This window comes from Pocillopora verrucosa, chromosome 12 (assembly GCF_036669915.1).
Source record: "Pocillopora verrucosa isolate sample1 chromosome 12, ASM3666991v2, whole genome shotgun sequence".
NCBI lineage: Eukaryota > Metazoa > Cnidaria > Anthozoa > Scleractinia > Pocilloporidae > Pocillopora > Pocillopora verrucosa.
In genome coordinates, this window is record NC_089323.1 from 15,794,365 (window position 1) to 15,818,656 (window position 24,292).

Consider the following 24,292-nt stretch of genomic DNA (forward strand, 5'->3'; position numbering starts at 1 on the left):
CACGATAAAGGAAACACTTTATTCTTACTGACTAAATCTAAATATCAGTAGCTTAAATATCTGCAGTGATGGCTGATCAAATTGAAATTTCATAAGAGGATAAAAAAAAAGTGCTTTAAATAGATATCACATTCAAAAAGGGGCGTACATTTTTTCCGCCCAGTAAGGATTAAATAGCTTATAAGAACAGGGCAAAATGATCATTTCCACATAAATAGTAATTAAAAATTGATCAATAATAATTTATAATGGTATCCGTTCCTGTGATTGTATTTTTGTTCATCTTAATCGTCATAGCGAGCAAAATATTGTTGTTACCTCACAACAACAGACTAAACAATAAACTAGGTTAGCTGATAATTAAGAGCTAATCTCGTGCCCTGATCCTTTCGTGTAATTGTAACCGCCTAGCCGTGAAAAGTCTGGGCACTAGACTGATTAAGAGCTGTAATACTTAGTTACTTTGCTAGGGGGTGGAGGGGGGGGGGAATTTCTATGAGTTATGCCACCCTATGATAAAAAGAAGAAAAACCAATGATATTATAACAACTTGGTATGCCCCATTAATGCCCACAAGTTGCTGATTTAGAACTTCCCCCTTCCCTGAAGGACCTTGTCAAAGAAAATTAATTATTATTATTTATAACTATTTACACACCGGCAAGCCTCCAAGTGCAAGGCAAACGTTATTACAGTACCCACCCTTCCCACCCACTCCCAACACACGCCCTTACTTGTCCCTATTAAGGCTTCTATATCCCGAGAAAAATCCGGTTCCATTTAATTTTGCCGACCCACAACGAATCATAATGCATTTTGGATTATTTCCCTTCAAAACAATTCAGAAATAACACCATTATGTCAAAAACCAGAAGGATGAGATTTTCAAATGAAAGTACTCGCCTAATTAGCTACATTATAAATAAACATTTCTTCAGGTCTACCCTAAATATGTTATTACGAAATAACTTACCTTTTGCTGTAATAAATCGCGTCGAATTGGTTGAATCCTTTATTATCAGTTAAATGAATCAATCATTTTTTCTAAGTCAATTTCTCGGTTAAGAATTCATCTCGTATTATTAGCTGGGAATGAGCACCGAAAATATGTGACTCCTAGCTGGAAGAAACATTCCTATTGCCGTTACATCCCGTTAAATTTAACATACAGTTTTCATTATTTTTACATAAACACTAGCCAAACAAAAATGACTTTTCTCGGACAGTTTTCAAACGAGTGTCGAGAGTATGCCGGGAAGGCATAGCAGGTTTTGCGCCACTCTCTAAACCAATCAGACATGACTTCGCCAGTTGCGTTTTCCCGCGCTTCAGGCCATTTGCAGACGTGCTTTTTTTTAACATGAGGTCTCATTGGTTCCTTATTATAGTCGCCTTCTTCCTGATTGGCTTTTTTAAATATTTTGGTTGTGGTCTCGCGACACTCAACTGAAAAGTGATCCACTCGTGACGATACACGTTAACAACTTATTACCCTTATAATATAAGTTGACCAAAGATTCCGGTAGAAGAAAGCAAAGAAGACTAACTCGTCCCTAGTCGTCTCGTATTTTTCGCGGGAGACTAACATTAGCGCAGATCCCGCGCGCTTTCCTAAAGGTAGACAGACGACTGGGGACGAGTCAGCGAAGAAAATAAAGAAATTTCGTGCTAAATGGGTGATCATCATCTAAAATCTCGAGATCGTCGGTGAAGCCGTCTCCTGAAATAAAGAGAATTTGCATTACTGAGATGTTCCACAGAGTGTCTACTGTCTGTCTTTTCTTAAATAGGTCACGTCACTAGGCGGTTTCAGTTGATTTGTGTCAAACAAAATTACTTCAATCTGAATGAGGATACAAATATTTGTTCAGCAACATTGAAAACGTAGCGTGTGAGCAGGCCCTCAGTATCAGCACAGCAGGGCGAGCGTTTCTTCTTGCACAGGAAGAATGGAGACGAGTCGATGAGAGGTATGCCAGAACAACATGCTAACCTCTCGCAGGCTAGCGTTGCTCAATACTTCAAACTTTCTCACGGGTGAAGAAACGCAAGTAATGATGGCCTGCCCACAGGCTATACAAAACGGAAACGAGCCACTAACAAGCCAACAGGGAACATGGACTAGGGATGGTGAAGACTGAAACGGTTTGGGAATCACGATCTTGAAAAGTCATAGATAATGTCTCTCTGAATTTATATACTGTGTTGAACGTGACAACGGTGATGTCACGCAACACCAGACCTAAAATGCGTAGAACGAAGGTTATGCATCGGGAAGACAGAGGGAGAAAAATAGGAATGTCTGGTATCCACTAGTCTCTCTAATTATTAAAAAAATAACGAAGCAAAATAAAACCCAACGATACAAGGGAGAGGAAGAGAATTTATTTCTTCTTCCTTAGGTTCCAACCTTGTTTCCAGGGTCGCTCTTCTTCCTCCGGTGGTGGGAAGAACAGAGACCATAGAGACAAGCCCCTTAATAGTCCCTGGTATACTTCAAGCTCGTTACCAGTAACTCAGAGTGATTACGAAACGAGAGAAAGTCGAAAGCAAAAAGATCTCCTAATTCTTCGACTAGCTCTACTGGGTTTTAAACTAAACAAAAAAGACTGCTGTTTGCGTTCTTACAGAAACATTCTTCTCCTGGGCCGTTGCACAGCGTTTCTATTATGTTTCCACATAAAATCCTTTGTGTCAATGAAGGATACACAAGTGAATATTGATCAGAAAAGAACTTATACTCCTGTATATCACATGAATACTATCATTAATAGGCGCACACTTCTCCCTTAGCTAGTTGTAAGAATTTAAAATGAAATCGAAGTCTTATAACAAGTGTTTTTCCCGGGAAATTGATGAATTAACCCTTCAACACCCAAGATCTGGTTGTCAATTCTCCCATCTAGCTGCTAATCATTTCCTTGTATGTTAAATGCAAGACTTTGGTGTTGGATCAAGATTACAAATTCTACCTGTGAAGTTTGATAAACCTCATTGATTGTTTGGTGGATCATGTATGGATATTATACGATCAATGTTGGAAGTTAAAGGGCAATTGAATTTAGCCTAGCTCTGATTGGTTTAGAAAAAGAGTGCGACATTTTCAGTCCAATCATAGCAAAGTAGAGTTCAATCGATGCAAACCGGGATCAATTTTGACACTCTATTCAACACTGCGGTAAAAGAAAACAAAAAGAATACCTTACCATATGTGAAGACGTATTGCTGTTGGATCCTGAGCTGTTGATCTCAATGTTAACGAAGAGGGTTGCATAGCCCAGAGATTCGCCTTTGTTACTCAACAAATGAATATGCCTGTAACCTGGATTAAAAAAATTATATGCGTCAAACTTTACAGGGAGATGTCGATCAAATAATCTTATCTATGCAGATGGATCGAAGGCTATCACGTCGATTCACGTGATGTTCTATTTTGAAAGAAGTTAAGAGAATATCGAGTGATTAACAATGATTCCGGCAAAGTGCTGCAAAATCTTTGTGTTGAAACGTGATCATTAAGGTAATTTTAAATTGGAAAAGACACAGAGAAACAGCGAGCGCTCGACTTGCAATGGGGTGAAAGTTGCAGATACTTGAGAGAACTCTCAAACGGCTCGTAAGGTATCAACCAAGGCGAGTGTTTTCAAATTTTTCGAGTTATTCCTCATACTGTGGCTTATAAAGCCACTAAGCAAATTGAAAGAGTGGTCAATGGCTTTGAGGCTAGAACACATATACCCGATAAGTCACAGCGATAATAAAGAGAGCGATCATTCCATCTCACACAAATACCTGGTCTTAAACTGGTGAAGGGAATGGAGAACTGGCCAATAAAGTCGTCCACAATTCCAACATCTTCGTCGAATATGGCAAATCGAATCATGGTGAGCTCCGGCATCAGCAAAACCTTTTCAAACTTCTCATTCCACATTGGATTAAAACCTGCAAACACATAAAACAATCTTAATTGTTATAAATAGTATCAATCGATCGAAAAAGTGATCTTAAGGGGGAGACTTGGGCTGAAAAGGTGGCGGACGGGGAGGCTGGGGGAGCGGAGAGGGAGGCTATACGTTGAAGAGCATGTCATTATGCTACTCAATCACCCTACCAGAGCGCACGAAGTATTTCTCATGTCAGCCTATCAGCGAACGCATCATAAAATCGTAATTCTGTAACAAAGTCGACAAAAATTGTTTGTTACCATTGTCTTTGACGACTTTCGTCTTGAAAGACGCCGTGTCAGCTTGTATGCCATGAAAGTCGAGTTTTACATAAGGATCAATGATCTGTAAAGAAAAAAAAATATCTGATATCAGATGTTCTGTCGTCAAAATCCACCTGGACTCCATAGTCGTCATATTTTCTGGTGAGCAGGTACTTAATATTTCGATCGAATGATGAAGCCGCCATACTGGATTGGGAAGATACGAGAAAGCCTAGAGCCGGTAAGATTGTGCACAAGGGAGGGGATAGAGGGAACACAAGGGAGGGGATAGTGGGAACAAAAGGGCGAACGATAATGACAGGCAAAAGGAGTCTAAGCGTACCGCTGTTGTCTGGGCCTAAAAACGTCTGTATCTAAAGTAGTTATAAAACAGCACCCCAGTTCCAGTAGCAAAAGAATCGTAAGCAGTTGAGACAACAACCTCTAAACTTGGACAGTATAACCACAGGCACTTGTCCACTTCAAACATACCTCTCCTTTTTCTCCTTCTTTAGCTGGCTTTGGAAGTTGTTGACCAGAAATGATCTGGAAAAATACACATAAACAAGAATACAGTCTTCCAAAACTTTCTCAAGATTAATTGATGAAAACCCTAAGGTAAATAGCTGTAAAGGACGAAAGGCAATACTGAGTAATTACTGAAAATTACAGATTCATCATCAACAAACGCGGAAAACTTTTTTTAATATCCATGTATTTGAACAAAATAGCCGAGCTTTGAACAAGTTGACTGTCCAGTTTTGAGCGGCTTTTATTATGTGGACACAACTGTGTGCAAAGAAGCAAAAAAGAAAGCACTTCAAACAATTCCAGTAGAACGCTTTTCGGTTGATTGTCGTAAAATCAAATGCAATGTAATCCCTACGGCTAAACACAAAACTTAAGGAATTACCCAAAGAAGCCAATCAGAGCCCAAAACACTTCGAAGGCGGGAAAACGCAGGTGAAAAAATCGCGAACGGCTTTGCTTTACATTTGATTGGTTGAGAAGGTGGCTCGAAATTTCTGGACCGATCACAGAGCGAAATTTAAAAGAAAGCCATTGTAATTCCAGATTACTTTGGACACTTAACTGAAAACTGATTAAAGCTGCCGCCTAAAATCATAACGTAGAGGGTGCAGTTTAGAAATGTAAGAGACTACATTACCGTTATGGATAGTGTAACCTTCTCCACACCGGGAATTTCTGTCTTAGTGAGAGGATTCAACTTTAATGAGGCTAAAAAAAACAGGAGAGAGGTTTTAGAAATATATTATGGTCGAGGGTGTCATAGAAAAAACTACTTTGACAGACCGCCGTATAAAGCAAAAGTAGTGTTGTGAACTGATCAAAACAATTATTTTGTATTTTCCTTACAAGTGTACACCAGAGGGGCACTGGGGACAGGGTAGACCCGAAGGCGGGAAAACGCGGGTAACCACGTTGCGATCAGTTTTAGCTGTACATTTGGTTGGTTGAGAAGGTGGCACGGAATTTCAGGACCAATCACAGAACAATTATTTAAAATTTACCTTACATATGTACTCCAAACGGGCACTGAGGACGGGGTAGACTCAGGAAAACAAAAAGGAGAAAAGCAGAGCTGTTTGGGGGCACAAAACAAAGGTTCCTCACATGTCAATGAAAGTTTCGCATAACATATAAAACTAGGGAGACAGGGATTTCTTTCGTCCCTCAAGCTAAGGTTTACTTGCCTGCTGTTTCAAAAGAACCTCCACTCAATGCAATCGTGAGGAAAGTGTGCTTTAGCAGAGGGTTGAAGGAAGAACTCAAGGTTACCGCAGGAAAGCTCCTGAAGTTATTGAAGGTTCTAAATAAACTTGGAAATACTTACAGTCTCGTAGAACTTTAGGCTTCAGAATGTAGCCAGCTCGTCCATTTGTTCTAAATTTTCCTTGGTTCAAGTGCATGGGTTCAGAATCCGTTTGGTAGTTTAAGGCAACTGTTGTCAAAAAAGAAGAATTAAAGTAAACTCTCTGGTGTAATTCAAAGCAGGGAGGTTAAAGAAGCTGCTGTGTTACGTCGGCATGCGAATCAAATAATCAGCTGCTTCTCAATTTAAAATTGAAAAAGGTAGTTAAATAACCGCAACGAATTTTGAGAAGTTGACCCTAGAGTCTCGTCGGATTTCAACGCTACCCACCCTCCCTACCCCTACAACCATGGGATACTATTGATTTAAAAACAACTTCTCAGAGCTAAAACTGTAGGAAATATACGGCAAAGAGAGCGGAGAATTTATTATTAGATCTCGGGAAAGGGAGGGTTAACATACCTATTTGACATCCCGCGTTCCAGGCCTGTTGAGGGTTGTAGTTACTAGAGTCCACTCTCCCTCCGGCCGGGTAAATTCTGCTGAGCTGTCTCTTGTTGTATTCAACAAACTCAGCTCCTTGAGAGTTCACCAAGTTGACCATTTTGGATTCCACAAAAGAGGACATTTGGTGAAACTTGCCTGTTTGAAAAAGCAGAGAGAAGAAGGAAGATGTTATTCATACGTTTTGAAAGTCGGGCAGGGAGAAGTCTACGCACAAGTGAAGAAATGATCAAGTAAAAGAAATTTCAGAAAGAGCTTTAAAAACTTCAGGCTGTGACAGGATTCGAACCTATGCCTCCTACGCTTTTCACTTCCTTTCATTGTCAATGTTTCCTCATGTTGTGAAAATTCCTACACTTTTCAGAAGAAACAAGTTAACCGATCCTCCCTAACAGAAGGAAGGCAATCTGATTGGCCGTGATATGAGTTGTCACGACGACCAATCAGACGAAGTGAAAGAATTTAAAGAACCAATGAGAACTCAAATTAAAACCAAGCAAAATACCAAAAGCGGGAAAATGCGGATGACCAATTCGTGTTTGTTTTCAGTTTTGCACCTGATTGGTTGAGAGAGAGTGGTGCGAGTTTTCTGGACCAATCACAGAACGAAGTAAAGCAAAACCCAGTGCAATCTCAGATTATTTTCGACACTCAATTGAAAATGGCTCTAAAACGCTTACTATTTTGTTTGGCGTGTTCAAAACCCTTGAATCCCACACTGGACACGTAGTTTACGCAGCGGGAGAGCTCTTTGGCCAGCTTCTGTTTCTTCTTTTTCTTGCCGCTCTTTTCATCCTGTGGAAAAAAGTTATTAATAAGGTCTAACACAATTCTCCTCCGTAAGTTACATCGAAAACGAGTAACCTTGCAAAACCGGAATTTCTAAGGGTTGTTGCTTTTAAATGTGTAACAATAGCATCTGTAAAACCAGCAACATTGTAAGTAAAGCGCAAGTTGAGCAAGAAAACCTTAAAATATACCCCTTTAATCAAGAAAAAATAAAGAAACAAAGAGAAAGCGCTCCGGGAAATCCTGTATTGTTGGTGAATCTTTTGACGCCTATCATTGACTATTATCCAATTTCTCCCTACGACGTAATCCCCGAATCACACAGAAGGTCAAGAGAATAAAGGAAATGATCACCAACTAAAGAAACTTTTGATTGTTTAGAGACAAATTCTCCTTGTCAGCTCCTCAAGAAATGTATAGAGAACAGTATGGAGAATATGCATACTGATGTTAGGGTGTAAAGGGTTGACGTTTTCAGCTGGAAAAACTATATTTAATCAAACAGATCATCAAGTCCTCGTTCGGAAATCGAATTCTGTTGTTGTGATAGGCACTGCGCGTTTTACACTTTTTTTCTCTCACTGTTCCAACAGTGGAGGTAATTATACTTCACCACTGCCAATCAAGTTTATTTCACGAACATATCGAGATTCTTAGAAAATTTAAGTAACAGAGATTTCCTTTTGTTCTCGTAAACTTGTTGGAGTCGGAATTGGGCAATCATGGTCTAGCGGTCCTAGAAGGGGGCTGAATTTATCTGTTCCTACTCACAAAACCTAAAAATGATTCCATAAGGTCGCTGATCTCTTTCGTGAAGCGGGCAGGAGAATACATAAACATGTAAACAAGGAAACCTTCTTCATCCGAATCAAAATACGATAGCTGACGTTAAGGGTGCAAAACTAGGTTTAAATTTGTTCTAGACACTGTGCATTTTCTTTTAAAATGTCTATATAATTAATTGGTTCACTGTACTTTGTTAGTGTTAGAGCTCCAGACAAATTACTCTGCATGTATCAACATATCATTTTCAGTTTACAGGATGTTACGACGTATTGAAGCTATTTTACGCCTGGCAAAACTTAACTAGACTTTCCGGCTGACATGCAGTTTACAATTCAAAGACTTCATGCAGTTAAAATTGTCGTCTGAATCTAAAGGCTGTTGAGATCTGCGAGGCTTATTTATTTATAGCTGGATCAATTATATTGTAATTCAGGAACAGAATTAATAACGTTAAAGAGGAGAAAAAATCCTTGCTTTCTTTACTTTAAGCTGTAGAGGTTAATTATTCTTCGCGATAAGGTTATAAGATGTCAGTATTAGAAAAAATTTACCATGAAATCATATGCTTTAGTAGCATGTTCCAGGCGCTCAGTGAGTCAAACACAGTGAAACAGTCAACGGTGAAATAGCAATGAAAGATTGAAAACGAGAGAGATTTGGGTCGGGTGGCACAGTCCATTACGCAACCCGACCCAGACCTCCCTGGTTAATTCACTCTTCCATTCCAATCGCGTCGTGTTCTTCCGCGCTTCGTTTTACAACTGAACGCCTGAAAGAGGCTAATGCTTGAAAGTAACCTACATCATTTTTATTTACCTTGATACTTTCAACAGATTCATCAGTTTCTCTTTCTTTAGTCACTCTCCTTTGAGTTCAATTTAAAGTTTTACAAAGCTAGAGCATTCTTCCAGTGACAAAACATAATATAAGCGCTTTGATTTAAAATTTTAAAATTTTCTTAACTATAGGCGATGGTAATCTACTCTAACAAGTAAATCTAAGCGCACCTTTTGTAGGATAGCGCGGTTCTAGATTTCCCCTAAATTTTTCAAAGATTTCAGGGCATTTATTACAACTGTCACTGTGAAAAGAACGCTCTAACTTGAACTTAACGAAGTTTATTGTTATCAGCATGAAATTTAAGCGTTTACTTACATCTGTTTCGTCTTTAAATTTACCAGCGCTGCGTACCACTTTACCAACGGAACGAAAAGATCTACGAATGCTTTCCTGGTAAATACATGGAACAAAGAACGATAAACTGGAGATTTAATTAAAACTATTTAAAAGTATATTTATGACTTTAGTCAGAGAAGGTTATGTCTAAAACTTAAGGATGCCTGTCAAAGATTTACTAAGAAAATTTTCTCCTAATTCTTTCAAGAATCAATCAATACCAATCAATTCATCAAAACCATACCTGCCTCAAAGTTATTTCGGAAAATGTTTTTAACCTTAAAATATCAAACCTTTAATTATTAAAATATTTAACACATAATTCCTTTAGAAAGATAAAAAAAAAACATTTGGGGAAACCTGGACAAAAGGGGAACTCAGGGAAGGGAGGGTAACTCACTAATGGAGCAATATCCTAACATTCTACATCAATAGAAACTCAACTGAAATTTGGGGCAACCAAGAAAACAGGGGGAACTGGGGGAGGGGTGGGTAACCTACTAAAAGAGCAGCATCTTATCCGTACTGCCTCATCAGGTAAGAAAATTACTAATGACACTCTAGTAGTAAAAGGGGTGACTCTGTGTTCGTAAATATAAGTATTACTTTTAAACTGTTGGTTTTAAGTTTATGAAAAATTATTTTTTAACAGACGTCTTTCAATGCGAGTACTAGGCGTTCTTTCGGTCCTTTTACGTCGATTGCTTAAATAAATAATAATAATAAAATAATAATTAGGTACCTTTTTTGGTTTCTTTTGCTTCTTTTTAACCGGAGGAGAAGTACTGGTGGTAGAGGGTCCTTCTGCGCCTGCACTCGAACCAGCTTCCGCGCCCGCATTTTCTTTTGCCATTGCAACCGAAGCTGCCTCTTGATCAATATCAGCTGCTTCGTCTTCATCTGTGACGTCACCTTCGTCGTCACCATCTTTCTCTTGCTCTGGTTTTAATTTCTTACCCTGCGAGAAAAAGCGATTTCGAAAAATTTTAATCCGCCGTATATTACGTAAATGAAGAGGATAGTGCGAACCACAAATAAAACATTCTCCTTCTCATTTTGCAATATAGGCTAAGCGGTGAGCATGCAATATTACAACGGAAGTAACAGTTATTTCGTGGACACTTAATTTTTTGACGTAAAACAGCTTGTCACAATATATTTAATACTATTGTACTAAACAACACGCCGGTTTGCCAATACCTTGATGAGAATTTTGTTCTTGAAGAACTCTGGAGATGGAAAAGTATCGAATTCCTTATCTACGGGAATTTTGTACAGTGTATCTAGTTATCAAATTAGTCAAGGAACTTAACAGTCTCTTATCTTTTTGAACCATCACATTAATGTAATGTCTTAAAGCAACACAGCGAGTCTATCTCAGATTCCATGTTGCCGTGCGTAGTTCAGAGCACTGATGACGTCAAAAGGTGGTAAGAACCAATAAGGTGCAGCCAAGTGTAACACTGATGTTCTTCGCACATGCAGACCCACGCGCGACAACATGAAATCTATTTGTTTTATATGATAATAAGATAAATGCAGTTTTAAGGTAATTCAATGCAGATGAGGATTAATTCAATGCAAAGAAGTAACAAACCAGACTGAATCATTCCTTGAACTTTTTTGTGCCTTAAGGATGTGAAAATATCATTTTATATTATTGTTTTGATCGTACGCGGTTGTTTTGACCGAACGCAAAATGTCACTTGTAGGGTTTGAATAAATTATTTTGGCACTTGATGCGCGCGCTTTGCTTCTGTATAATTATGATAAGCTATCTCGTATTTTTTCATGTATATTATTAATACGTAATCACATGATTTTCCTCGTACAATTTGGAATAAATGAGCACTAGTGAATTTTTTCAAATAGTCTTTGAAAAAATTTACTCGTGCCTATTTATTCCAAATTGTACTCGAAATCATGTGATTACCAATACTGAAAAACAAATTGTTGTTAACGGTGACGTCATCTCTGCGTATGTCCTCCGATAGATCTTAAGAACCCATTCAAATGTGTGTGGGATGCAGCTTATCACATAAATTACAATATATAGTAATTTCCTGGTTTATTTTAAAACTCGTTTCGGCGTTCATACGATCACGCAACAAATTCGCAGGCTAGTTTTTTCCCCTCAGTTTTGTATTTCATGTTTTTACACCTGACACTGAAGTAGGAAAGATGAACCCCGATGATATTGTTACTGTCATCAAAACAACTTGATCGAACAAATTTAAAGATACCTCCAAATCTTCCTTCGACTATGTTACTAATTTTCTTTCGATATGCTTTCGTTCTTCCCTTTACTTACTCATTCGTTCGTGATTCTTCAGTTCGTTACTTTCCTTGTTTGTTCTTCCGTTATTTTTCCCTCAAATCACGCGCCCGATTTACAACGTAAGTTTCTCTTTAAACATACACCCCATTTTTAGCAACATGCTGCTTTCAATTCTGGTAATATTTTTATAACAACTCATTCAAAGGATACCGCCAAGTATTTCTTCGAGTATTTCAGCCATTTTCTTTTGATTTGAAAGATTACAATGGTTTTCCAAGGAGAGGATAACCGGATATCTATAAACAGGAGAAAGAAAGAATCATTGCTAAATTACTGGTCGAGGTACTTTAAGTCAGAATATGAACTGAGTGGCTCATCTGACGGAGCTCATTCCGGTTTCTGTACAATGAAGCAACGAGGTGGTGCTACTCCTCCCTGGATAGGATAATAGTTTATCGTCAGGCCTCTCTGACATTTTGAAGGGTCATCAGACACAGTCAGAGTGAAGTGTGTTGCCCAAGAACGCAACACAGAGAACTGACTGGCCTCTAATTTCTCATTACAGTATCACCCTTGAATCAAATGTAGAGGTCATGAGAATAAAGAAGATGATCACCAATTTAAGGAGGTCCTGATTGTTACACAAATTCTCCTTTTCATTACCATAGGAAATGTACAGAGAGCACTGCGGAGAATATGAAAATGAATACTTGGGCGTAATGGGCTAAAATCAGCAAGCTCGAAATTAAGTCTTAAACATGGACTGCTGTATTACATCACTGTACCTCTTCCCGGAGAGTAAGACCTTACTCGTTTGTAAAAGAAAAAAAATTACTTACTCCGAAACCTCGAACGCATATCTATTAACAGCTTCGATGACATCCTTGAAGAGAATCTTGGAGGTGAGCGTATGACCATGATAAACAATAGGTTCTCCATTATCGCCATCCCAACAGTCCAACTCTACACAACGACAACCTTTCTTCAGAGCATTGATATAAGCATCCACACTGGACGGACCACGGAGCTGATCTTGTAGAAGATAAGTGTTGTGGGACGAGGCAATGTAGTAATGAGTGAGCGGGTGAGTCATGTCTTGGTAAATTTTGTCATGGGCGGGGTCGAAAATGTCCCCCTCTGGAGATTTGAGGTAGCTCGTCAACCCTGACAGATTGAAAAATATCTAATGGTCAAACCTTTCTTAGATTGCGCGCAGACCCTCATTATCAGCGCTGCAGGACACGCGTTTCTCCGCTTGCGGGAAGACATGACACGAGGCAAGGAGAGGTTTTGTTTGGCACTAATAGCTAGAGCCCTTGAAAACCTCTCGCCCGCTGGTGTAGCTCAAGGCTTTATACTTTCCCACGAGCGAAGAAACGATCGTGCCGAAGAAACGCTCGTGCCGAAGTAAAGCTTATGCCGAGGAAACGCTCGTGCCGAAGAAACGCTCGTGCCGAAGAACTAATAACGAGAGCCCGAATGCAGGCAATATCTTTCTCGATTTCTTAACCGAGCTCAAAATTTATAGTCTTTCTTTTTCTTCTATTTACGAACATAACGATTTCGACATTACTGGTTGTAGCATTATGCAGGACGCGTCTCACATACGAATCTTGTAAAAGCGTGGCTCACCATTGATTTCTTGGTGCCTCAGTGGACTGAGGTTCGATTCCATTTAAAGATTAAAAATTTTTTCCTTTCTTCCACGCTCGTGACAAGACGAAGAAACATCTCTCTCATACGAGAAGAGTTTCCGAAATTTTACTTAAACAATTTGAACAGCATTTAGAGCAAACACTGACCGTCAATTCCTAATTCATGCCTCCTCTTCCCCGTCTCTGTTGGTTCATGGGTCAAAATCATATCCAAGCAGTATTCTCTGCTGGCGTTAGGCATCTGAAAAAAGGAAGTAAAACGCCTTTGTTTCAAACTGATGCAGATTGTCTGTTATGTGCAATCGGATTCGCTGACTGACTAACTAGCGATAGATTGAGTGAGTGACTGACCTAAAACTGACTGACATATCGACTGACTTAGTCACTGACAATTGACTGACGTGACTTAGACTGACCGACCGACCGACCGACCGACCGACCGACCGACCGACCGACCGACCGACCGACCGACCGACCGACCGACCGACCGACCGACCGACCGACCGACCGACCGACCGACCGACCGACCGACCGACCGACCGACCGACCGACCGACCGACCGACCGACCGACCGACCGACCGACCGACCGACCGACCGACCGACCGACCGACCGACCGACCGACCGACCGACCGACCGACCGACCGACCGACCGACCGACCGACCGACCGACCGACCGACCGACCGACCGACCGACCGACCGACCGACCGACCGACCGACCGACTGACTGAAGAACGGACTGACTAACTGACTGACAGACTGACTGACGGACGGACAGATTGACTGACTCAGGACAGACGGACGGACTGGCTGACTGGCTGACTGATGGACTGACTGACTGACGGACTGACGGACTGATTATTGACTATCACCACAAACACTGGCTTAAAGAGAGTAACAGCATCAAACCAACACCTAAACATACTGATTACCTTATCGACCGATGGATAAATTTATAACTAGCAATCAAATCTTACCCCTTGTACATTTGTTACAAAATAATGGAAATCATCTTCATTCATGTGTGCTCCATTGGATGAATTCTGCTTCATGAGATCGACAATCTCCTTTCTTGTAGATATTGTCTTGAAGAATGTGGCAAACTCGTCTTTATTAAGCGCTGCGTCGCCATCTGTGTTCACTTCCTAATAAAATAGATGGTAAAAAAAGTGAAGAGTTGCTTTAAAATTTCCAAAGTTGTTGTGCTTCGTTTAAGGCCTGCAACAAATTTTTTTGTGAATTGAGCAGAGGTATTCTTCTTTCTTCTCCTCACTTCTTGGCTGGAACAACGTATTGATATTGCAAAGAAAAAAATTACTTAATCATCATTCGAAAGGGTTAAAATGAATTGCATATACTATAGTGGTGTTTGATCGAAATAATTCATGTGATGTGGAAACCGGAATAGCGTCCTGTACAGTTTTCTATCGGTTTTGCACTTTTCATTCGCAAACTAAGTTTTCTTTCCAAGTTCTTTGTTAATCTGGACTTACTAAGAAGTAGACAATGTAAACATACTCACCTTAAATTTCTTTTTCACTTGGCTTGGACTCATGCTAACGTTCAAAGCTTCGACAAGTCTCTGAACTTCCTTCAAACCTAATGAGCCATCTTTGTTCTTGTCGAATTTCTCAAAGGCTTCTACGAGCCATTTGAATATTTGTTAAAGAAAATACCTATCCGTTGCTTCCAAAACTACCCTGGAAAAATCAAACTATCAAACTGAATAGTGGCACAAAAGTAATTAATTGTATGTATGTCAATCTTGAATCTTTCCTACGCTTTTCATTTGAGTATCGTAACACTAAAACCAAAGTAATCACGACAGCCAATCAGAAGACGCATAAAAACGTACTCCAAAGAAACAATGAGAATTCATAGGAACTACGTGAAAACAAAATCAAGCGCGGGAAATACAGAGACAAAGTATTCACAACAGCCAATCAGAAGAGGCGTCAGTACGTACTCCAAAGAGCCAATAGGAATTCAAAGTAACTACATGTAAACGAGATTAAGCGCAGGAAAAATACGCGAGACAAAGTCACGATTTGAATAATAGAGCGCTTTTCGATTGAGTTTGGTACAACCAAAACCGAAGTTATCACAACGGCCAATCAGATGAAAGGAAAGAACCTTAAAGAGCCAATGAGATCTCAAAGTAAAACTAACCAAACTGCCTAAAGCGCGGGAAAACGCGGGTGATTAAGTCGTGATTGGTTTGGTTTTGCATTTGATTGGTTGAGAGAGTAGCACGAGTTTTCTAGAGCGAAGAAGTGCAAAACCAGTGCAATCTCGCATTACTTTTGACCCTACTCACATCCGATCTGTTGAGTGGATAGCACGAGTATTCTAGACCAATCACAGGATGGTTGAAAGCAACTTAATGGCAAGATGAGAATTCCAGGTGATTTTCAATATTTAATAAAAGTGTGAAAGGATATTGATCGCGATTTTCCTTGTCCTCCTTCTCGAGATTACCTGAAGAACGAAGACAAAAAACAAACAGATAACTGAACAATCCAGTTAAAAAAAAAACATAATTGGTTTGAGCGAAAGTGTATGAGTAGTCACCGATTTCTTTGTCAAAGGAGTAGAATGTTGAATCTCATAATTGACTTTATAACGTCAACTAACACTTTACAGCCTTACACCAGTTTGCATATTCTCCATACTGTTCCCTATACATTTACTATGGTACTGACAAGGAGAATTTTCAACAATCATGAGCATCTTTAATTGGTGACCATTTCCTTTATTCTCATGACCTTAATGTGTGATTCAGGGGCGATGTTGTGAGGAGAAATTAGATGCTGGTCACTCTTAGGGATCAAGGGATTAACAGATCTAAGATCTGTAAAAAATTTCAGGTTGTCCACACGTTATCTGATACTCAAGAACGTTTTGCGATAGCTTGTTGTAAACTCAAATTAAGAGCAATCACAAGGGCCAATCAGATTATGAGAAAATATCACATGGCGCCAATGAGAACTCAAAGTGACAAAGCATGGGAAAATACGAGTGAGCATGTTGTGATTGGTTTGGCTTTACATCTAATTGGTTAAGAGAGTGGTGCAAGTTTTTTGGACCAATCAGAGAAAGCAGTAAAGCAAAGTAAAAGCAATACAGGATCCCTCTCTACCCTAAATTATAAATTTTGCCTGTCCCAGATGTTTAGTTAGTAAATGGGAATGAATAGTGAATGGCCGATAGAAGTGGAAGTCCGAAAACAAGAGAGGACTGGGTTGGGTGCATAACATTCTCAATGCTACCTGACCCCAAGCCTCCCTCGGTTTTTCACTCCTCCACAACCATTGCACCGTTTACTAGCGCCCTTCGTTTTTAATAACTGAATGTCTGGAACAAGCTGATAAAAATTGTTTTGAGGCAGAATGTTACCTTTGTTGATAATGAGCTTTTGAAGTCCTCTTATCCAAAAGTCTGCCACTTCCCTTGACTCTGCCACCACATTGAGAGCTGCACTACCCCCATTGTTGCCAAACTTAATGGAAATACAGTTCTCAAGGGAATGCTTTTTCAAAAATCCTTGGAAGAGGTCCTTGACACTGTCTCCAAATTGTATTTCTGTCATTTTGTCAATCTTAACTAAGATATAACAGAAAACCAAAGATGAATAAAATAAAATATTCAAGCTCTCTGAGTTTCATTTCAGGCACTGAGCCCAAAAATGTCACAACCATACAAGGCATTGGAAGGTCTTTCAAACCTTCATAGTGCATCAAAGGAAATAAGCAAAAGAAAGGAGAGGGGGGTGTGGCTGATGGCAGCTGTGACCCCCCTGTCCTTGCCCACACCTTGCTAAGAAAAAAAGGTATTAAATAATGATAACAAAAGATGAGTCTCTATAAACACAACTAATGCAGGAACCCTCCTCCTCCTCCCCCACCCCCCTCACTTGGTCAAGAACAAGTGATGATTAATGAGATTGTACCATGTGCCAATGAGGCTAAGTCTCCCCCACCCCCGCCCCTTAGTAACTTCCCATGACCCTAAATGACCAACCACAGTCAATAGCTACTGTAGGACCCTAACACCGAACAACAGCAATTAATAACCACTGAAAATTATACATCATTTAACAAATATGAGGAAAAAGTTAATTTTATAGAGGGTGGAACCAAATTGTTATGTAGTAATTCCCTATTACTGAAATAAATGTACAACCAAAATATATCAAACAAATATTCAGGTCCTGCCTGTTTAAAGGGAAGATGTTAACTCTATCTGCTATGAAATCACTGCCAGGTGGATTAAAGCACAGTCCATTTTGTTTAGTACACTTGTCTATGGCAGAATAGCGATTTATTTGTTGGATAGAGTTTCCTGCCCTTTGAACAACTGTGAATTCCTATCTTTTATTTAATGTTAATAATGAAAGGACTACTTGAAAAAAATAAAAAATAGGTTTGCAATGCATGAAAAGGGACATTTGTCTAAAGATGTGAGTTACCCACAACTGTATCTAAATTACTTTATAAATATTATGCAAATATTCAAAAATTTTTTTGTTTTCAAGCGCATAATTTTTAAACAAAATTTAAGACAGCTGCAGTTATTTCTAAACAGAAATTATACCCAAGATACAGACCCACCATAAAAAATATCAGAAAATTAAACTTACACCGAGAGTTCTTCTTTGATGGCTCATAACTTATTTCTGTCATCTCTTTATCAAGGACAAAGGTTTTTTTATGATGGCCCTTCCTGTTGACATCCAGTTTGATCATCTTTGATCCGTGTTGCATCGCCTTCCAGCAGTCTTGAACTAATTATAATCAATAATTTATTACCATTCATCAAGGTTGTTCTATCCAAAATGTTTTATTTTAATATAAACCCTTTAACTCCCAAGATCTTATTGCTAATTCTCCCCACTTGCTGTCACATATTTCCTTATTCATTGGTCATGAGAAATTGGTGTTACCAAAAACAAATTCTAACTGATGAGGTTGAATCATCTCATTACCTGTTTTCTGGGTAACTTATGGATATTATGGGGAGAAGTTACACATTAAACACTTCTAGGAGATAAAGGGTTGAACAAAAATCATAAACAAATGAAAATCACACATGATCATTTTTATAAAGTGAATGTTCTTCATTATCTAATCACTAGGTTACCTGAACTTGGAGCATAAACTTAGAGCATGAATTAGATGAAGCTAGTTCAAAGAATTGTAATCAACAATATTCATTAACTTATGTCAAATTGATTTTGTCTGTTTGCATATGTCATCCCAAAGTTTTGGCGGTGTGTCAACACAGAATTTTCTTACAAATACCTGTTTCTTTGCTACATTCAATACACCTTAGTTAGTTTTACTAGTCCAATATTTGCATAACTTGTCAAAATTTAGCATACCAGATACAAATTAAAGCTTGAATAACACAAATGTTTCGATTTCACATGTACTTTCAAGAAAATTTTTCATCCTTGAATCTTCGTTTTTACTTGGATATGGTAACAGTGCTATGAGGTATAACATAAGAGTCTTAAAGAAAAATATAATTTTTCATAAAAATGGAAAAAAAATTACATACTCGTCAAGACCTCGCCAGATGTGTGCATTCTTTTAATTTTGCTGTGAAATATGAGAGTGACGGGGTTTGGGCGCCTCGTTGTCACTCAACAAGAGAACGATTTAGCAGCAGGGAATATTCGAGTGATTGAAACCCCTAAAACGCTCCAAAATTGCGTGACAAAATGTCGTGACACATGTAAGAACTTTTCGAAAAGCCCCTAAACTTCTAAAGTATACATGTTCGATTATGTTCTTATCGAAAACCTCAACGTTTACAGCGAAACGAGTAAAATCCACGACAAAATATGAGTTAAAAATAGATAAATCAATCAATAAAATCTTGATACAGGATCCGATGTACGTAAGTTACTGTGCTAGGATTACTCGTAATTTTTTCCAAACAATAACATATTTGTTCCTTTCTATTTCACCGCTAGTTTAAGTAGTTTCACAAGAAGGAGCAAAATTAACTTGTCAACAAAGTGAGTTAAAATCTCAAGCTACTAAAGTAAGATTCTAGAAGCAAAACAATATTTTGACAAGTGTCAATTTCAAGACGTTCATTGATGAACTTCTTCTCCGCGAGTTTGCTAAGGAGAACGATCGAATTAACATTGAATTTCGTTAAAACTCTGTTCAAATTTTAGAAACTTATTCGCTAAAAGTTACGTACACTTAAAAGAATTTAAAACACGGTATGTCTTGAAGGCGAATATTTGCTATACCGATGCAATGTCACGCTTGGTTAAATTATCACAGTCATCCGAACCCAAAAACAAGAATGAAGAGAAAAAATCATCTTAAAATATATTGTGTAACTGCAAACTAAACTTTTTCTTTAATTCTGCGAATATTTGTTATCTCAAAAGTTTGCAGACTTGACGTGGGCGAAAGTTGAAGCCAAACGTCTGTCAGAACAAATCTTAACGACAAGCTTAGCGAATTTTAATACCATTGAGCCTAATATTCTATGCTTATAAGCAAAACGTTTTGAATAATCTTACCTGATGGAGCAGAATTCTCGTTTTCATCGGCCATTCTTGCAAAAGTGAGGGCAACTGTATGAACTTCTTACAAGAAACAACAATTCAGAATAAATTATCATGAAAAAAAACACAAGTTAACTCAATCACACACCCGCCCGATTTAGAAAACCTCCGTTACGCATCGGGAAGTCCTTTAGTTTTACCGTATGGTTTAATTATTAATATTCAAAACATGTTCATTGAATATTTATAGGGATTTTTAAAATATTTGTCAACAGATTCAAAACATCCGCCATAAAGTTTTGGCAAAATGAGGAACATTTATGTTTTAGGAAGGAAAATCGATGTTTACGAATTTCCGATGTACACCGCTGAATAGCACCAGTACGTGACTTGAAAAACTTCACGTACAGCCCGTGTGAAAGCATAGAACCCCTAGGAAATAGAGTGTTTTTAAAAAGAAAAAAAAAACTAATGTGTGAAAGGCAGGCATATATATTAAGGCGGCATAATTTTTTTCAAGGCGTCATGATTTATTAAAAACGCAGCAAGAGGATTTCTAAAGAACGCTTTAAAAATGTTTTGAGAACTTTCCTTGAAGGTATCGGCGTAATTTTTTGTGCAAAAGTAAACAGCTTGCCCGTTGTTTTCCTTAGAAAAAAAAATGAGAAAGAAAGCTATCGCTACAGTTGTGTCTTCAAGATTGTTCGGGGAGAGACATAAGGTATGAATTTGTAGTCTCCGCCCGTGTTTTGACTTCGAAAGTGAAAAAAGGATATGCAATTAAGATCACCTCCCAAAGCATTGCACAATATTAAACAATACTTTGTAATTTTACTCATTCATAGTCGGAAAAATTCAGAACATTGAAAGCCAAGGAGCTTTACAAACAGACTTAAATATAAAAAAAAATAACACACAAACACGATCACTTACCAGTGTATCGCAATCTCTAGAACTGATAAAATACTGGCGAAATAAATAAAACCGAAATAAATATTGCAGCGCGCGTGTATGAAATGGCTAATACTTTTTAAAAAATACCCCAATTGCATGATCCAAATCGATTTTCAAAATTATACAACATGAAGGAAAAATGCGGAAAACTGGGAATATTTGTGCAATATCTTTAATGAAAACCCTTGTTGAGAAATCGTAAGGGTCTCTATCCACCGACACAATACTGTTCTACATAACATCTAGCCTGAAAATAATATCACATATCCCGAGTACAGTTTGCGCATTTAACGTGCAAAGAAAGAATTTGATCAGGTATCGCAATTTTTGAAAGAAAAACCGCAGTAAATGCAAAGCTTTATGTTTAAGAGGGTCATTTTGCTTACCAAATGTCCAACATTGACTTGTTCGGTCTTCGCTAATTGCTTCTTTTCGCTAACAGACGAACAGATGCAATTGCAGGTACTAAGGCGGGTAGTTGTTAATTGTCATGAGATAAATATTGGGAATTTTCCAAGTAACATCAGATGCTAATAAAAAATATTCGATATAATCCTGGATAAGCTACCCACAAGATTATCTATCAGGCGCGACTTTGGCCTTTATCTAGAAGGGGAAGAGGTTTGTGGCCTCATGGCTTTCGTCAAAACTGAAATAGGAAACGGAAATGAAATAACCTTGAACGTTTTGCGAAGTAAAAGGTTATATTTAACGACCTAGGTTTCCTCAACTCATGAGGACATACCCTATGACATAAATAACAAAGATTTAACCAACAACTTTCTAGTTTCACACCGTGGTCACGGAAACTCAAACGTACATAATTATCGAAATGGCAAATCCGTGATAAAAAAATTCAATGAAAGTTTTATTTCGTGACATTAACATTATTGTGTAGCAACAGCTCTCATGCGCGGTCGAACGAAGTTTACAGTGACATCATCATTTTATGTAGGCTTTCAAGAGATTTCTGAGAGGGTCACACACTTGGGTGTACGTAAAAGTTAAGGAAAGTTGAAATACAACAATGGTGACAGTGATGTTTTTATATAGCGCATTCTCCGTAAGAATATGCTCTAATACACGTAGCAAAACTTTGCGGGGGAATTTTGCCACACTGCATTGAGTAATTTACAATATTTTTGAAAGAGAATTTTGCAGGTGCCACCAATTAAGGAATTTTGGGAAACAAAGCCAAAAACACAACACCAGGAGCTACGTTCCTTACTCTTTGCTAGAACGTTCCCTACTCTCCGCGAGAAGTGCGTGGGTTTTTTTTTCTTTTTTCAACGTCCTCTGCAAACCAGTAGAACAAAAGTAGCATATTCTCCTTCGTAATTTTTAAGACCCTAAGTGTTGGTCCGGTCTGGGGCTTAAACCCTTGACCTCCACGGCGGTCTGTTACATCCTCTGCCTTTTCCTACATGACGGAAAATAATAATAATCTTCTGACATCTTTAAATGGTCAATATGGAAACGTGACCTTAACCGGAACTGATCTTAAGTAAAGGAACGACGTGCAAATATGACGCACATCCGGTCTTGCATGTGTCTCATTTATTACACTTCTAAATATTATAATTCGAGGCATATGACAAGCATACAGCTTCTCCCTGTAACATCCGCTCACTATCCAATAAACAAGTCATGAGAATACTCATACTTATGCTGTAAAAGTTACTATCTTGATCTACCACTAGATTTATCGTATGTATTTACAAGAAAATATGTAGCGGCTAGAAGGGAGAATTAACAGTCAGATCTTGGGAAGAGAAGGGTTAGAAAGTCCAACCGGAGCGAGAACTGGAAATTGTTTGTGACACGTCTATCCACTCAATGTTCAATTCTCATGCGTCTCGAATTTCGTAAGACATTTATTTTGGTTGTGAGTGGTGACTTCTTATGAAATGCGCCTTTCAGAGTGATTATTAAAAATCCAACGCAAGTCTCCTTTTGGTAAGTTTTTTTTCAGTATGTAACCGTCTAAAACCTTAAGAGGAACAAGCATCTAATTTTTCCCGACAAAATCACCCTGAATAAAACATTATAATTAAACAAACTCCTAATACTTAAACAAATTCTCCTTATCTGCACCTCAGAAAATGTATAGAGAACAGTAGAGAGAATATGCATACTGATGTGAGGGTGTAAAGGTTTAAAGGGAATACCTACAGAAGATTCGGGGGCAAATTTCAAACTTCACCTCATGGAGACGTATGCGAACTAAATTTTGATGCGCCTTCCGATGACTTGGCCCCTCGGGCGCTTTCCAATTCACTAAAATAACAGTTTGTTTGCTGGGTTTCTCTTCGTTCGTTTGTTTGTTCTGTTCTCGAGAATTTAGCAAATCAATAAGAATATTTTTAAAAGTTTAAAAATCACGCTCGAAAAGGCACAATCCAAAGTCGATTGTGAAGATTGTTTGCCTTGCAATATCATCCTAAATGTAGCTATTTTCACCGCTTTCGAACAGAATGATCTTCAAATTAATTTTATCACATACCTTGTGCTTGAAGAAAAACACTGCATGAATGATTTAAGTGAAATGTGTGTGAATACAGCCACAGGTCCTAGGCTGATATAGTTTCCTGACTCCTACATCGCCATTTTGTATCTCACGTGTATAGATTGTATGCGCGGTAGGAGACTAAAACCGAAAAAACTTGGGTATCCGTTGGAAATTCTCTTAATTCGAGGCTGATTAGCGAGTTTCTGGGTGAATCGTGTATGCAATTCTATCAAAAGTAGTCGCTTTATTCTTTTTCATCTCGTAGCTTTATTGTCTCGAGTAATCTACTGCTTGACATTTCCACAGAATTGGACACAGTCAACAGAACTGGAACTAAAATGTTGATGAGATTATAACTTATTCTTTTTCATTTCGTAACTTTATTGTCTCTAGTAATCTGCTGCCTGACATTTCCACAGAATTAGAAACTTGTAATTGAATCAGTCAACAGAACTGGAACTAAAATGTTGATGAGATTATAACTTGTATTGAGTTTTTCTTCAAGGGCGTAGCTCCGGAGGTCCTAACCCGCAATCTCCATAATGAAATGATTTATTCTTTCTTATTTTAATATACACAAATCTGGATCAATGTCAGACTGAACAACTCTGCACTTATCCCTCCCCTGACTTAAAAACAGTCAACTGATAACAAGTTAGGATTAATGTTGGGTTGGGGGAGGGGTAGGTGCGCAGTTGATCAGACACTGACATTGATTCACAAATCTTATACTTCAGGGTGGCAGAAACGCGCGAAGCCGAAGAAGCGACATTGCATAAATCTTTTTCAGTGTTAGATACTCCATTTGCCGTTGCTTATCGCCGCGTTAAACGCAAGCCCGCTAAACGGTACAACAGCGGTATAACCCAACGCGGAAATTCGAAAATGTGACGCTCCCCCTAGCTACGCCTCTGATACAACTCTATCTTTGTCGTCAATATCTTCGATAGGAGATATCTTAATATTGGAAACCTTAATTACAGAATCAAGCATAAATATGGAAGCGCAACACTTGCAACAGTTCCTATCACAATGCTACCCGTGGATTTTCCTGTAAAGATAAAAGAAAAA

The 24,292-nt window shown here is 38.5% G+C and overlaps 1 protein-coding gene across 6 annotated transcripts; it reads right to left on the bottom strand.

Moving 5' to 3' along the window:
* On the bottom strand, window positions 1-23,330 carry LOC131788033 (1-phosphatidylinositol 4,5-bisphosphate phosphodiesterase delta-4). Of its 6 annotated transcripts, none has more exons than XM_066159296.1 (23): window positions 21,099-21,318; window positions 20,692-20,724; window positions 19,774-19,836; window positions 17,869-18,012; window positions 16,626-16,832; window positions 15,669-15,707; window positions 14,752-14,879; window positions 14,207-14,374; window positions 13,377-13,470; window positions 12,414-12,738; window positions 11,785-11,870; window positions 10,497-10,579; window positions 10,039-10,254; window positions 9,276-9,350; window positions 7,226-7,340; window positions 6,504-6,683; window positions 6,063-6,170; window positions 5,376-5,446; window positions 4,700-4,753; window positions 4,205-4,289; window positions 3,793-3,942; window positions 3,207-3,322; window positions 1-1,720 (listed from the first exon to the last, which is right to left on the bottom strand). In XM_066159296.1, the coding sequence occupies exons 3-23, from the start codon at window positions 19,805-19,807 to the stop codon at window positions 1,688-1,690; spliced, it is 2,511 nt and encodes an 836-aa protein (XP_066015393.1). In that variant the 5' UTR covers window positions 19,808-19,836; window positions 20,692-20,724; window positions 21,099-21,318; the 3' UTR covers window positions 1-1,687. The 6 variants fall into 6 exon arrangements, with proteins under 6 accessions (XP_066015393.1, XP_066015394.1, XP_066015395.1 ...); XM_066159297.1 differs by having other exon boundaries at window positions 19,774-19,839; XM_066159298.1 differs by lacking the exons at window positions 20,692-20,724; window positions 21,099-21,318 and adding an exon at window positions 23,216-23,330.
* Between the last annotated feature and the right edge of the window lie 962 nt (window positions 23,331-24,292).